This window comes from Chlorocebus sabaeus, chromosome 20, assembly GCF_047675955.1.
Source record: "Chlorocebus sabaeus isolate Y175 chromosome 20, mChlSab1.0.hap1, whole genome shotgun sequence".
In the NCBI taxonomy this organism is placed as follows: Eukaryota; Metazoa; Chordata; class Mammalia; order Primates; family Cercopithecidae; genus Chlorocebus; species Chlorocebus sabaeus.
Window position 1 is genome coordinate 93,848,107 of NC_132923.1, and position 15,016 is coordinate 93,863,122.

General features: G+C 41.8%; 1 protein-coding gene across 1 annotated transcript; it reads right to left on the reverse strand.

The window, feature by feature from the left end:
* Nucleotides 1-9,975: 9,975 nt before the first annotated feature.
* Nucleotides 9,976-11,204, reverse strand: LOC103224981 (olfactory receptor 2D2-like). Its single transcript, XM_007979123.3, has one exon. The coding sequence runs from the start codon at nucleotides 10,912-10,914 to the stop codon at nucleotides 9,976-9,978; it is 939 nt and encodes a 312-aa protein (XP_007977314.3). The 5' UTR covers nucleotides 10,915-11,204.
* Nucleotides 11,205-15,016: the final 3,812 nt, after the last annotated feature.

Here is a 15,016-nt window from a genome sequence, read left to right on the forward strand (position 1 = left end):
TCTTCTCTGACTCAGTTTACATGCATGTTAGATCATTTGACATGGTCCCACACTCTTGAATGTTCTCTTCTCTTTTCCTTCCTTTTTTTCCTTAAGTGTTTCAGTGAATGATTTCTATTGACCTATCTTAGAGTTTGTTGAGTCTTTCCTTTGTTGTATTCTTTTACTGATAAGTCAGTAGAATAAATTATTCACATTTATTTATTTATTTATTTTACTTTAAGTTCTGAGATACATGTGCAGAACATGCAGGTTTGTTCCATAGGTATACATGTGCTGTGGAGGTTTGCTGCACCTATTGACCTGTCCTCTAAGTATCCCCCACTCAAACCCCACCCCACAACAGGCCCTGGTGTGTGTTGTCCCACTCCCTGTGTCCATGTGTTCTCATTGTTCAACTCTCACTTATAAGTGAGAACATGTGGTGTTTGGTTTTCTGTTCCTGTGTTAGTTTGCTGAGGATGATGGCTTCTTTTTTTTTTTTTTTTCTTTGCAGTCTTTTTTTTTTTTTAATTATACTTTAAGTTCTAGGGTACATGTGCACAATGTGCAGGTTTGTTACATATGTATATATGTGCCATGTTGGTGTGCTGCACCCATTAACTCGTCATTTACATTAGGTATATCTCCTAATGCTATCCCTCCCCCTACCCCCCACAATAGGACCCAGTGTGTGATGTTCCCCTTCCTGTGTCCAAGTGATCTCATTGTTCAATTCCCACCTATGAGTGAGAACATACAGTATTTGGTTTTCTGTTCTTGCAATAGTTTGCTGAGAATGATGGTTTCCAGCTGCATCCATGTCCCTACAAAGGACACGAACTCATCCCTTTTTTATGGCTGCATAGTATTCCATGGTGTATATGTGCCACATTTTCTTAATCCAGTCTGTCACTGATGGACATTTGGGTTGATTCCAAGTCTTTGCTATTGTGAATAGTGCCGCAGTACACATACATGTGCATGTATCTTTATAGCAGCGTGACTTATAATCCTTTGGGTATGTCCCCAGTAATGGGATGGCTGGGTCAAATGGTATTTCTAGTTCTATATCCTTGAGGAATCGCCACACTGTCTTCCACAATGGTTGAACTAGTTTACAGTCCCACCAACAGTGTAAAAGTGTCCCTATTTCTCCACAGCCTCTCCAGCACCTGTTGTTTCCTGATTTTTTAATGATTGCTATTCTAACTGGTGTGAGATGGTATCTCATTGTGGTTTTGATTTGCATTTCTCTGATGGCGAGTGATGATGAGCATTTTTTCATGTGTCTCTTGGCTGTATGAATGTCTTCTTCTGAGAAGTGTCTGTTCATATCCTTTGCCCACTTTGTGATGGGTTTTTTTTTTCTTGTAAATTTGATTGAGTTCTTTGTAGGTTCTGGATATTAGCTCTTTGTCAGATGAGTAGATTGCAAAAATTTTCTCCCATTCTGTAGGTTGCCTGTTCACTCTGATGGTAGTTTCTTTTGCTGTGCAGAAGCTCTTTAGTTTAATTAGATCCCATTTGTCAATTTTGGCTTTTCTTGCCATTGCTTTTGGTGTTTTAGACATGAAGTCCTTGCCCATGCCTATGTCCTGAATGGTATTACCTAGGTTTTCTTCTAGGGTTTTTATGGTTTTAGGTCTAACATTTAAGTCTCGAATCCATATTGAATTAATTTTCGTATAAGGAATAAGGAAAGGATCCAGTTTCAGTTTTCTACTTATGGCTAGCCAATTTTTCCAGCACCATTTATTAAATAGGGAATCCTTTCCCCATTTCTTGTTTTTGTCAGGTTTGTCAAAGATCAGATGGCTGTAGATGTGTGGTATTATTTCTGAGTGCTCTGTTCTGTTCCATTGATCTATATCTCTGTTTTGGTACCAGTACCATGCTGTTTTGGTTACTGTAGCCTTGTAGTATAGCTTGAAGTCAGGTAGCGTGATGCCTCCAGCTTTGTTCTTTTGGCTTAGGATTGTCTTGGCAATGTGGGGTCTTTTTTGGTTCCATACAAACTTTAAAGCAGTTTTTTCCAATTCTGTGAAGAAAGTCATTGGTAGCTTAATGGGGATGGCATTGAATCTATAAATTACCTTGGGCAGTATGGCCATTTTCACGATATTGATTCTTCCTATCCATGAGCATGGTATGTTCTTCCATTTGTTTATGTCCTCTTTTCTTTCACTGAGCAGTGGTTTGTAGTTCTCCTTGAAGAGGTCCTTTACATCCCTTGTAAGTTGGATTCCTAGGTATTTTATTCTCTTTGAAGCTATTGTGAATGAGAGTTCATTCATGATTTGGCTCTCTGTTTGTCTGTTACTGGTGTATAAGAATGCTTGTGAGTTTTGCACATTGATTTTGTATCCTGAGGCTTTGCTGAAGTTGCTTATCAGCTTAAGGAGATTTTGGGCCAAGACAATGGGGTTTTCTAAATATACAATCATGTCATCTGCAAACAGGGACAATTTGACCTCTTCTTTTCCTAACTGAATACCCTTTATTACTTTCTCTTGCCTGATTGCCATAGCCAGAACTTCCAACACTATGTTGAATAGGAGTGGTGAGAGAGGGCATCCCTGTCTTGTGCCAGTTTTCAAAGGGAATGCTTCCAGTTTTTGCCCATTCAGTACGATATTGGCTGTGGGTTTGTCATAAATAGCTCTTATTATTTTGAGATACGTTCCATCAATACCGAATTTATTGAGAGTTTTTAGCACAAAGGGCTGTTGAATTTTGTGGAAAGCCTTTTCTGCATCTATTGAGATAATCATGTGGTTTTTGTCTTTGCTTCTGTTTATATGCTGGATTACATTTATTGATTAGCATATGTTGACCCAGCCTTGCATCCCAGGGATGAAGCCCACTTGGTCATGGTGGATAAGCTTTTTGATGTGCTGCTGATTTTTGCATCGATGTTCATCAAGGATATTGGTCTAAAATTCTCTTTTTTTGTTGTATCTCTGTCAGGCTTTGATATCAGGATGATGCTGGCCTCGTAAAATGAGTTAGGGAGGAGGGAGGATTCCTTCTTTTTCTATTGACTGGAATAGTTTCAGAAGGAATGGTACCAACTCCTCCTTGTACCTCTGGTAGAATTTGGCTGTGAATCTGTCTGGTCCTGGACTTTTTTTGGTTGGTAGGCTATTAATTATTGCCTCAATTTCAGAGCCTGCTATTGGTCTATTCAGGGATTCAACTTCTTCCTGGTTTAGTCTTGGGAGAGTGTAAGTGTCCAGGAAATTATCCATTTCTTCTAGGTTTTCTAGTTTATTTGCATAGAGGTGTTTATAGTATTCTCTGATGGTAGTTTGTATTTCTGTGGGGTCAGTGGTGATATCCCCTTTATCATTTTTTATTGCATCTATTTGATTCTTCTCTCTTTTCTTCTTTATTAATCTTGCTAGTGGTCTACCAATTTTGTTGATCTTTTCAAAAAACCAGCTCCTGGATTCATTGATTTTTTGGAGGGTTTTTTGTGTCTCTATCTCCTTCAGTTCTGCTCTGATCTTAGTTATTTCTTGCCTTCTGCTAGCTGTTGAATGTGTTTGCTCTTGATTCTCTAGTTCTTTTAACTGTGATGTTAGGGTGTCAATTTTAGATCTTTCCTGCTTTCTCTTGTGGGCATTTAGTGCTATAAATTTCCCTCTACACACTGCTTTAAATGTGTCCTAGAGCTTCTGGTATGCTGTATCTTTGTTCTCATTGGTTTATTTCTGTCTTAACTCCGTTATGTAACCAGTAGCCATTCAGGAGCAGGTTGTTCAGTTTCCATGTAGTTGAGTGGTTTTGATTGAGTTTCTTAATCCTGAGTTCTAGTTTGATTGCACTGTGGTCTGAGAGACAGTTTGTTATAATTTCTGTTCTTGTACATTTGCTGAGGAGTGCTTTACTTCCAACTATGTGGTCAATTTTGGAATAAGTGCTATGTGGTGCTGAGAAGAATGTATATTCTGTTGATTTGGGGTGGAGAGTTCTGTAGATGTCTATTAGGTCCACTTGGTGCAGGGTTGAGTTCAATCCCTGGATATCCTTGTTAACTTTCTGTCTCGTTGATCTGTCTAATGTTGACAGTGGGGTATTAAAGTCTACCATTATTATTGTATGGGAGTCTAAGTCTCTTTGTAAGTCTCTAAGGACTTGCTTTATGAATCTGGGTGCTCCTGTATTGGGTGCATATATATTTAGGATAGTTAGCTCTTCCTGATGAGTTGATCCCTTTACCATTATGAAATGGCCTTCTTTGTCTCTTTTGATCTTTGATGGTTTAAAGTCTGTTTTATCAGAGACTAGGATTGCAACCCCTCCTTTCTTGTTTTGTTTTGTTTTCCATTTTCTTCGTAGATCTTCCTCCATACCTTTTTTTCGAGCCTATATATGTCTCTGCATGTGAGATGGGTCTCCTGAATACAGCAAACTGATGGGTCTTGACTCTATTCCAATTTGCCAGTCTATGTCTTTTAATTGGACCATTTAGTCCATTTACATTTAAGGTTAATATTGTTATGTGTGAACTTGATCCTGTCGTTATGATATTAACTGGTTATTTTGCTCACTAGTTGATGCAGTTTCTTCCTAGCATTGATGGACTTTACATTTTGACATGTTTTTGCAATGGCTGGTACCTGTTGTTCCTTTCCATGTTTAGTGCTTCCTTCAGGATCTCTTGTAGGGCAGGCCTGGTGGTGACAAAATCTCTAAGCATTTACTTGTCTGTAAAGGATTTTATTTCTCCTTCATTTATGAAAATTAGTTTGGCTGGATATGAAATTCTGGGTTGAAAATTCTTTTCTTTAAGAATGTTGAATATTGGCCCCCACTCTCTTCTGGCTTGGAGAGTTTCTGCAGAGAGATCTGCTGTTAGTCTGATGGGCTTCCCTTTGTGTGTAACCTGACCTTTCTGTCTGGCTGCCCTTAACATTTTTTCCTTCATTTCAACTTTGGTGAATCTGACAATTACGTGTCTTGGAGTTGCTCTTCTCGAGGAGTATCTTTGTGGCATTCTCTGTGTTTCCCGAATTTGAATGTTGGCCTGCCTTACTAGGTTAGGGAAGTTCTCCTGGATGATATCCTGCAGAGTGTTTTCCAACTTGGTTCCATTTTCCCCATCACTTTCAGGCACACCAATCAGACATAGATTTGGTCTTTTCACATAATCCCATATTTCTTGGAGGCTTTGTTCATTTCTTTTTACTCTTTTTTCTCTATACTTCTCTTCTCACTTCATTTCATTCATTTGATCTTCAATCGCTGATGCTCTTTCTTCCAGTTGATTGAGTCGGTTACTGAAGCTTGTGCATTTGTCATGTAGTTCTCGTGTTATGGCTTTCATCTCTATCAGTTCTTTTGAGGTCTTCTCTGCATTGATTATTCTAGTTATCCATTCATCCATTCTTTTTTTGAAGGTTTTTAGTTTCTTTGTGCTGGTTACGTAGTTCTTCCTTTGGCTCTGAAAAGTTTGATCGACTGAAGCCTTCTTCTCTCAACTTGTCAAAGTCATTCTCCGTCCAGCTTTGTTCCGTTGCTGGTGATGAGCTGCGTTCCTTTGGAGGGGGAGATGCACTCTGATTTTTGAATTTCCAGCTTTTCTGCACTGCTTTTTGCCCATCTTTGTGGTTTTATCTGCCTTCGGTCTTTGATGATGGTGATGTACTGATGAGGTTTTGGTGTGGGTGTCCTTTCTGTTTGTCAGTTTTCCTTCTAACAGTCAGGACCCTCAGCTGTAGGTCTGTTGGAGTTTGCTTGAGGTCCACTCCAGACCCTGTTTGCCTGGGTATCAGCAGCGGAGGCTGCAGAAGATAGAATATTGCTGAACAGCGAGTGTTGCTGTCTGATTCTTGCTCTGGAAACTTCGTCTCAGGGGTGTACCCTGCTGTGTGAGGTGTGAGGGGTCGGTCTGCACCTAGTGGGGGATATCTCCCAGTTAGGCTACTCAGGGGTCAGGGACCCACTTGAGCAGGCAGTCTATCTGTTCTCAGATCTCAACCTCCGTGCTGGGAGATCCACTGCTCTCTTCAAAGCTGTCAGACAGGGGCATTTACCTCTGCCGAAGTTTCTGCTGCTTTTTGTTTAGCTATGCCCTGTCCCTAGAGGAGGTGTCTACAGAGGCAGGCCAGCCTCCTTCGAGCTTCCCAGGCGGCTTTGTTTACCTACTTAAGCCTCAGCAATGGTGGGCGCCCCTCCCCAAGCCTTGCTGCTGCCTTGCAATTAGATCTCAGACTGCTGTGCTAGCAATGAGGGAGGCTCCATGGTCATGGGACCCCCGGGCCAGGTGTGGGATATAATCTCCTAGTGTGCCGTTTGCTAAGACCCTTGGTAAAGCACAGTATTAGGGTGGGAGTTACCTGATTTTCCAGGTGTTGTGTCTCAGTTTCTTTTGGCTAGGAAAAGGAATTCCCTTCCCCCTCGCGCTTCCCAGGTGAGGTGATGCCTTGCCCTGCTTCAGCTCTTGCTAGCTGGGCTGCACCCACAGACCAGTGCCAACTGTCTGACACACCCCAGTGAGATGAAGCCGGTACCTCAGTTGAAAATGCAGAAATCACCCATCTTCTATGTCGCTCATGCTGGGAGCTGGAGGCTGGAGCTGTTCCTATTTGGCCATCTTGGGCACGCCCCCCAGTGATGGCTTCTAGCTTCACTCATGTCCTTGCAAAGGACATGACCTTATTCCTTTTTATGGCTGCATAGTATTCCATGGTGTATATATACCACACTTTTTAAATCCAGTCTATCATTGATGGGCATTTGAGTTGGTTACATGATGTTGCTATTGTAAATAGTGTTGCAATAAACATATGTGTGCATGTGTCTTTATAGTAGAATGATTTATATTCCTTTGGGTATATACCCAGTAATAGGATTGTTGGGTTGAATGGTATTTCTGGTTCTAGATCCTTGAGGCCATACTGTCTTCCACAATGGTTGAATTAATTTACATTCCCACCAACAATGTAAAAGCGTTCCTATTTCTCCACAGCCTCACCAGCATCTGTTGTTTCTTGACTTCTTAATAATCACCACTCTGACTGGCATGAGATGGTATCTCATTGTGGTTTTGATTTGCATTTCTCTAATGATCAGTGATGTTAGCATTTTTTCATGTTTGCTGGCCAGGTAAATGTCTTCTTCTGAGAAGTGTCTGTTCTCAGACACTTTTTTTTCTTGTAAATTTATTTAGGTTCCTTGTAAATTCTGGATATTTTTCACTTCTAATACCATGGATTTTATTTATAGTATTTTTGTCTGAACTCTTTTAAATTAATTAATTATTTTTTTACAGTAGTGTTAGGTTTACAGAAAAATTGCATGTAAAGTACAGACTTCCCAAATATTCCTCCTCCTCAGGCCCCACCATCTCACACATAGTTTCCCCTATTGTTAATATATTGCTTTAGTGTGGTAAGTTTGTTATAAACAATAAAAAAATATTAATACATTATTATTAACTAAGTTTCATAGTTTGAGTAGTGTGTGTGTGTGCGCGCGCGCGCGTGGTGCGGGCAGAGATGTGTTGACTTAGTGGTCCTCTCTCCCAGTTAAAAATTTCGATGTCTGATTCCAAGGGTGAAAAGGCATTTGCAACTGTTAATGGTGTGATCACAATCTGCTGTTCACTGGCTGTTTCCACTTTTATTCATTCAGCAACATGTTGTGAGCATTTACATTATTAAAGATGTTTATAAAATATATTTTTAATGGCTACATAGTATACTATTATGTGATCATATCATAACATATTTAAATGAGTCAGTATTATAGAAGTGTTTTCAATTGATTCCAAGTTTTCCCTATCAAAAATAACAATAAAAATCATTGTATTGGGCCGGGCGCGGTGGCTCATGCCTGTAATCCCAGCACTCTGGGAGGCTGAGGGGAGCGGATCACCTGAGGTCAGGAGTTTGAGACCAGCCTGAGCAACATGGAGAAACCCCGTCTCTACCAAAAATACAAAATTAGCCAGGCGTGGTGGTGCATGCCTGCAATCCCAGCTACTTGGGAAGGTGAGGCAGGAGAATTGCCTGAACCCGGGAGGCGGAGGGTGCGGTGAGCCAAGATTTGCCATTGCACTCCAGCCTGGGCAACAAGAGTAACACTCTGTCTCAAAATAAATAAATAAATAAATAAATAATAATAATAATAATGTGTTACTTTTCCTGAGCTTCTGATATCTATTTCCAAAAATATCCTAAAAGTGGAATTATTGGGTTGAAGGGCATTAAAATATTTAAGGTTCTTAATATGTAAAGACAAATTGTCTTACAAAAAGATGATTTATACTCCCACCAGCAATCTATAAAGTTCATATTTCATTGTATTCTGGACACCTCTGTTTAAAAACTCTGACAGTTTCAAAGGTAAAAAGATGATGTTGATATTTTAATTTGCATTTCTTGATGACTGCTTTGGTGGGATTTCCCCATATGCCTATTAATGATTTGGATTTTTAGAAACAAACTGTTCACATCTATTGTCGATTTTCTGAGGTGCTTGTGTTTTTCTTACCAACTTGGAAGAGCCCTTTTTATGTTGATGATGTTAACCATATGACAGTAAGTATGTTGCAATTTTATGCCCTGTTTTGTAACCTGCATTTTAGTTTTGCTTTATTATATAGGCAACATTGAGGCTCCTAGGCATGCAGGTAGGGTAATACTTCTTTTTTTTGAGACGGAGTCTCGCTCTGTTGCCCAGGCTGGAGTGCAGTGGTACAATCTCGGCTCACTGCAAGCTCTGTCTCCCAGGTTCAAGTCATTCTCCTGCTTCAGCCTCCCAAGTAGCTGGGACTACAGGCGCCCACCACCATGCCCGGCTAATTTATTTTGTATTTTTAGTGGAGACGGGGTTTCACCATGTTAGCCAGGATGGTCTCGATCTCCTGACCTCGTGATCCGCCCGCCTCAGCCTCCCCAAAGTGCTGAGATTACAGGCATGAGCCACCGCGCCCAGCCAGGGTAATACTTCTAAGAACACTAGAAACCTGCACCCTTGGCATGGACCCTGGCTTCTCATGGGGTTTGTAAAGATTCTATGAGGAATAAGCAGAGTTTGGAGGGAAGGGCCTTCCAAGCTAGGGAGAATGGAGCTAAAACTTCCTATTGAGTTTTTACCTCTCTCCAGACTTCACATCTGGTGGTAACACTATGCCCACTCTCCCACCTCTAATTTTCCTCATCCTTACATGGACAGGATTCCTTTTCCTTGATATTACCCAAAAAAGGCTCTAGTTTTCCAGAAGATACTTTATTAAAAATAAGAGAAAAGGGAAAATCAAGAGGGATAAATTGTTTTCCAAAAGCACAGAAGTAAAACACTGTTACAAAACATCCCTTAGCCCAAGGTGATTTCAGTCAACCTCAGATGCTGTAACAGGCATAGTTTGTAAGGGGGTAGATAAAGGTTCCTTTCCTCCTTCTCAAGTCTCCTTCTCACCCTAAGATTATCTGCTTTTCAGTTTTTGGTTTCTCTTTCTCCCATTTTTCCCTCTTTTTCCTTTACTGTCTAGGGCTCCACTCACTTCCACAACCCCGGAGGATCATGGTTGATGACTGGTTGATTATTCATTCCTAAGTAGTCAATTTTAAAAATTAAAACTAACATTTGTTGAAAGGTTACTATATGCCAGGCTCTGTAGTAAGCACATTTTACATATTATTTCATGAATTCATTACAACTTCCTTATAGAAAAGAATTACAGACCTCAGAATAGTTAAATGATTTGCGGAAATTCATGTTACCTATTAATTGGTGAAACTGAGTCTGTCATCCTGGTCTGTCTGGCACAAAAGTCCCGGCTCTTAACCACTGCACTTTATTTTCACAGATATCTCTGTCTCGAACATCATCATAGTTATTGCAAATGTCCAAACACCTTGCTCATCTCTCACTTGGGCAAGGGTGAAGAGTCCAGCTCTACTAGGTCTCATGGGAGAGTCCCTGGGGAATTGGTGACTGCAAGTCCTGCTTTGTTTAGCTTCTAAGATCTTTAGCTTTAAAGTCTTACTCTGGGGCCCTGCTCCATCCCATCCATTTGAAAAAAGCTTTTTTCACATCTTTGTTCCTTAGACTGTAGATGACAGGATTGAGGAAGGATGTAGCAATGTTATAGAAAAGGGCCATTTTCTTTCCACTGTTTGATAAGGAGCCAGAGCCAGGGCCCATATACATGATGATACATGGAATGGCAAACATAGTGACCACAGTGATGTGGGAAGCACAGGTGGAAAAGCCTTTGATTCGCCCCTGGGCTGAGCGGATCTTCATGATGGTGGCAAAGATGTTGGCATAGACTATGACAACCAGGGAGAGCGGGACCACAATGACATTGAAGCCTATAATGAAGTCCACCAGGTCATTGAGGGATGTGTCTGCACAGGCCAGCTTCAGAACTGCAGGAACCTCACAAAAGTAGTGGTCAATCTCATTAGGCCCACAATAGGGCAGGCGCATAGCAAAGAAAGTATAGCACATGCTACCCAGCACACCATAGGCTGCACAGATACCCACCATGAGAAGACACACCCAGCGGCTCATGATGGCCTTGTACCTGAGAGGGTGGCAGATGGCCAAGTACCTGTCCACGGACATGATGGAGAAAAGCCATGACTCAATGACCCCAAAGACGAGGAAGATGTACATCTGGGCCACACATCTAGCAAAAGAGATGGCCCTCTTCTTGCTGAGAATGTGCACCAGCATCTGGGGCACGGTGGTGGTGGTATAGCACATGTCCAACAGGGAGAGGACACTGATGAAAAAGTACATGGGTGTATGCAGGTGTAAGTCCTGGTAAATGAGGGTGATGAGGAGGCTGTTGCTCATGAGAATCAGCAGGTAAAAGACGAAGAAGAAGGTGAAGAGCAGAGGACTGGTCCTGAGATCGGAGGTGAAGCCCACTAGAATGAATTCTGTCACGGTGGACTGGTTGAGCTCCTGCATCGTGATCTGCCTGTTTAAAGAATTTTTAGGCCGGGCGCGGTGGCTCAAGCCTGTAATCCCAGCACTTTGGGAGGCCGAGACGGGCGGATCACGAGGTCAGGAGATCGAGACCATCCTGGCTAACACGGTGAAACCCCGTCTCTACTAAAAACAAAACAAAAAAAAACTAGCCGGGCGAGGTGGCGGGCGCCTGTAGTCCCAGCTACTCCGGAGGCTGAGGCAGGAGAATGGCGTAAACCCGGGAGGCGGAGCTTGCAGTGAGCTGAGATCCGGCCACTGCACTCCAGTCCGGGCTACAGAGCAAGACTCCGTCTCAAAAAAAAAAAAAAAAAAGAATTTTTAGGGTATATCTTTGATTGAGTGTCTGTGCCAAGGGTGTGTAAGGAATTTGCACATTCGTTGTTTCATTTACATTTCTTAACAGTATCAGGAAGCTTTGGATTGGCAGGTGGAGGTGCCAAGAGCTCTGTTCCAATTGGAGTTTGAGTGATGTTGGGATTTGGTTCAGGATTTGGTGGAGGGTCATACTGATTAAAGGGGTGAGAGCCAGGTCAGGGCAGCATAGAGGCAGTGCTCTATTATGGCCTGTAGGCATCTGTTTTTTCTTTCCTGACACAGCCTTGATCTCTCTGTACTGTACTCACCCCATATTCTGTTCTTCTGGGACTTCAGAGGTTCCTAAGCCTTGTGTGAATTAAGATTAGAATAAGAGTTGGGGCTACGATATTCATCATTTGCTGTCAGTGTTAGCATTAGGGCTAAGGATAATCTTGGGCATTACAGTCAATGCTATGCAGGCAAAAGATTAGAGTTGATATTTAAGATTTAGCTTTTTTGGTGAGTGAACTTAAATGTTGTTTGTTAATTATGCCATTCATTCAATAATTTTAACTAAAATGATCATTATAACATTATCTCCTCAAATGAGAAGGTTGTTTTTCTAAAATATACGGGGCAGGATATTTTGTAGTTAAAGAAAGATCTTGGATACATTGAGGGTAGTCCTGTAAACAATGTTCAGAATTACCAAAATAAAAATAATAATCCCAGTATACCATACAAGGAGGACAAAATCTTAAATTAAGATGCATAAATTGTGCAATTAATGTTCACTTGTCATGCATTCTTAATTAGAAATACTTCAAAGACTCTCTCCTTCACACTGTTGATGTGGTGCCAATAAACTGGTTTTGCTTTGTTGGAGACAATGAACGTACTGAGAATTTAAAATTTTCCCTATGTCTGGGTTTACCTTTCAATATTCATTGTTTTTCTGGTTTTATGGCTCAGAAAAATTTATGTTTTGCTCCTAATATATTCAAAATTCTAGGCATGATGGGAAACTATGCAAAAGTAAATCCACAAAGTCTAGAGTTCTGTGAAAGGGCAATTGATTGGGAAGAGTTGGCAATGCATGACTAAGCACATGTGCTCCACTGGGGTGGAATATCTTAGCTACCTCCTTACCCATTTCTGACTTGCACCCTCTTTGGACTCTGGCTTCACTGTTTCCTCTCAACTTGTGAGAACTTGATAATGCAATTCGAAAGCTCATGAGAGAATAATGGGGTGACGATAGCCAAGGAAATGAATTAAAATTTAACTGGGCATCTGCATTTTATCTGATAACTCTAAATGCAGACAGCCTTCTAAAGGTTTAAACATATAAATAAAACCACAAAATAAAAGTGTAATATGAAGCAAGAACTAGACAGGTAGATCAACGGGACAGAATAGAGAACTCAGAAGTAGACCTTACCCTAGGATGAAGATGCTATTGTAAGTCAGAGGGGCAAGGAAGAGTTATTCAACAAATGTTGCTCAGACAATTAATTAATGATTTGGGTTATGATTTCACATAGTGCATCAAGACAAATTCTAAATATGTTAAAGAGTTAAAAAAAAAAACCTATCAAACAACAGAGGAGAAACTGTAGGTGAATATTTATTTTATGGTGATTCACAGACCTCTCAAGCATAACCTAAGATTTCCTAACCTTTCAGTCTCATGGTGATAACTCTTGTCTCTTTAATATGCAAATTTGAAGTAATATAGGCCCTCGACTGATCTGCTCTAAGAAGTCCAATGTTTTCCCCGATATTTCTAAGGGTTCCCTCTGGTCACTTTGCTCTAAAAACCCCTGCTGTGAGGAAATGCTCTAATAGATTATTAAGTTTAAAAAGCAGGATAGGAAATCATATATAACCCAATCCTAATACTATAAAGATTCACATGCATAGAAAAAAAATTGGAAAGGAATATATCAAAAATTAACAATGGTCATTTCTGGAGGATTAGGTTTATAGATGATATTTGTTTGTTAAAATTCACAAGACTTTCTAAATTTTTCACAATAAGCATGAGTTACTTGTAATAAAGAATAAAGAACAGCCAGGAGGCGTGCCTGGCTGAGGGGACCCTGTCCTCTAGACTTGCCACTCCCTGAGAACAGACTTGAAAATGCACAATGGAACGGGTGGGCATTGGGGAGCAGGACCTGGAGTCTTAACAATTTCAGAGTCACATATTTTCAACCTTTTTAAAGCCCTTGAACTTTTTTGTCAAAGGCAAACTTCTGCGGAGCAGAAAAACCCACCTACTCACCCTCACCCAGAAAATCATGGTTCCCTGGAACTCCTCTTATGAGTTAAAGACTTCATTTGATAACCATTAATGCAATCCTTTCTTTTTACCAGAGCCCAGAGAGGGGAAGCAATTGGCTTAAGGTTGCCCAGCCTGAGAGCGTCTGAGCAGGGAGAGCATCCAAGTGGACTGACCTCCAGCCCAGGGTCTGCAGTGCCAAGTGCTGCTCCCAGATGAGCCAAGAGCCTGGACATGGAGCTAGGGACAGAGGAGTCCGATGCTGCAAATCACATCAGCTCCTGAGTTGTGAGGTCCTTAAGCAAGGATAATGAGAGGCCACCCAGGTCTTACCTCCAGGTTGTGCCTGCAGGCTGAGGGCAGAGGAAGCAGAGAAGAGGTGGGTGACAGGTCCCCGGCCCCCAGGACTCCTTGCCCTTTGGTGGGTTTGCACCGTCCTCCAGAGCAAAGCCCAGAAACGGGTTTCTACTCTCACTTTCCTTGCTGTGTGTCGTAGGGCCAGTTGCTTGGCCTCTCTGAGCTTCTGGTTCTGACTCTGTCACAGCTAGGTTTGATGATGACATGTTGGCGGTGAGAAAACAGAAACAGATTGTGTGTACAAGGTCCTGGTAGTGGGTAAGCCTCTAGCTCCTGGTTGGCCAGGGCTGGCATGGGTTGGGGTTGCCAGCCTTGGTCCATTGCTAGGGTATAATGGAAATCAGAGAAAAATGGCTTTTTTTTCTTACTTTGGATCCTTATATTTCTCTCCTCCTGTCATATCTCTTCTCCAGCAGCACTGACTAGGAGATAAAAGACTAAAGGCAGCTGGTTTTGAATTCTCACTTTTGCTATTTACTGGCCATGACTCTGAGCAAGTTAGTCATTCCTTATCTGCAAAAAGAGGAGACTGGTTGCAATATCTGATTCTGTCAGGTTCTGAAGATATATGTTTTCTCTTCCCTTCCCCGTTTGACAGCACTTTTCCCCCACCCCCTCCACCCTCCACAAGACACAGACACACACCATGCCCCAGTATCAGCACTGACCTGCGAGGTCAAGAGTGGCCAGAGAAGAAACAAGTAAAACCAGAAAGAAAAAACAAAAGGCAGAGAATGGCTGATATGATTGATGGAAAAAAGATGGAGAGGTCTCTGCAGGAAGAGAGACACATGAGTCAGAGAGAGGCACAGAGAACCAGATCCCGAGGGCACAGACAGGAGATAGAGAAGGAGATGCTGAAAACACAACTGAGGAACAGGAAGAGAAGTGCCTGGGAGCCCAGGATGGGCAGACGGTGGGAGAATGTTCATTCTAAGAATCCTAGAAGAGGGGAAAAGACCAAGGAAGCAGGCATAGAGACACTGAGACCTCCTGGGAGGCTGTCGGGGGAACCAAACCAGACAAGGAAGCAAGAGGAGAGGAGGCCAGGAGCCAGGAGGCAGGGAAGCATGTCTGTGATGCTGAGATGCAGGTGTGAGGCCTATGAGAGGGACACAGGAGCGAGACGGAGCTGCAAAAAGG

Bases quoted from the DNA above. Each gene is read 5' to 3' on its own strand.
- LOC103224981 (XM_007979123.3), bottom strand. From the start codon at position 10,914: ATGCAGGAGCTCAACCAGTCCACCGTGACAGAATTCATTCTAGTGGGC.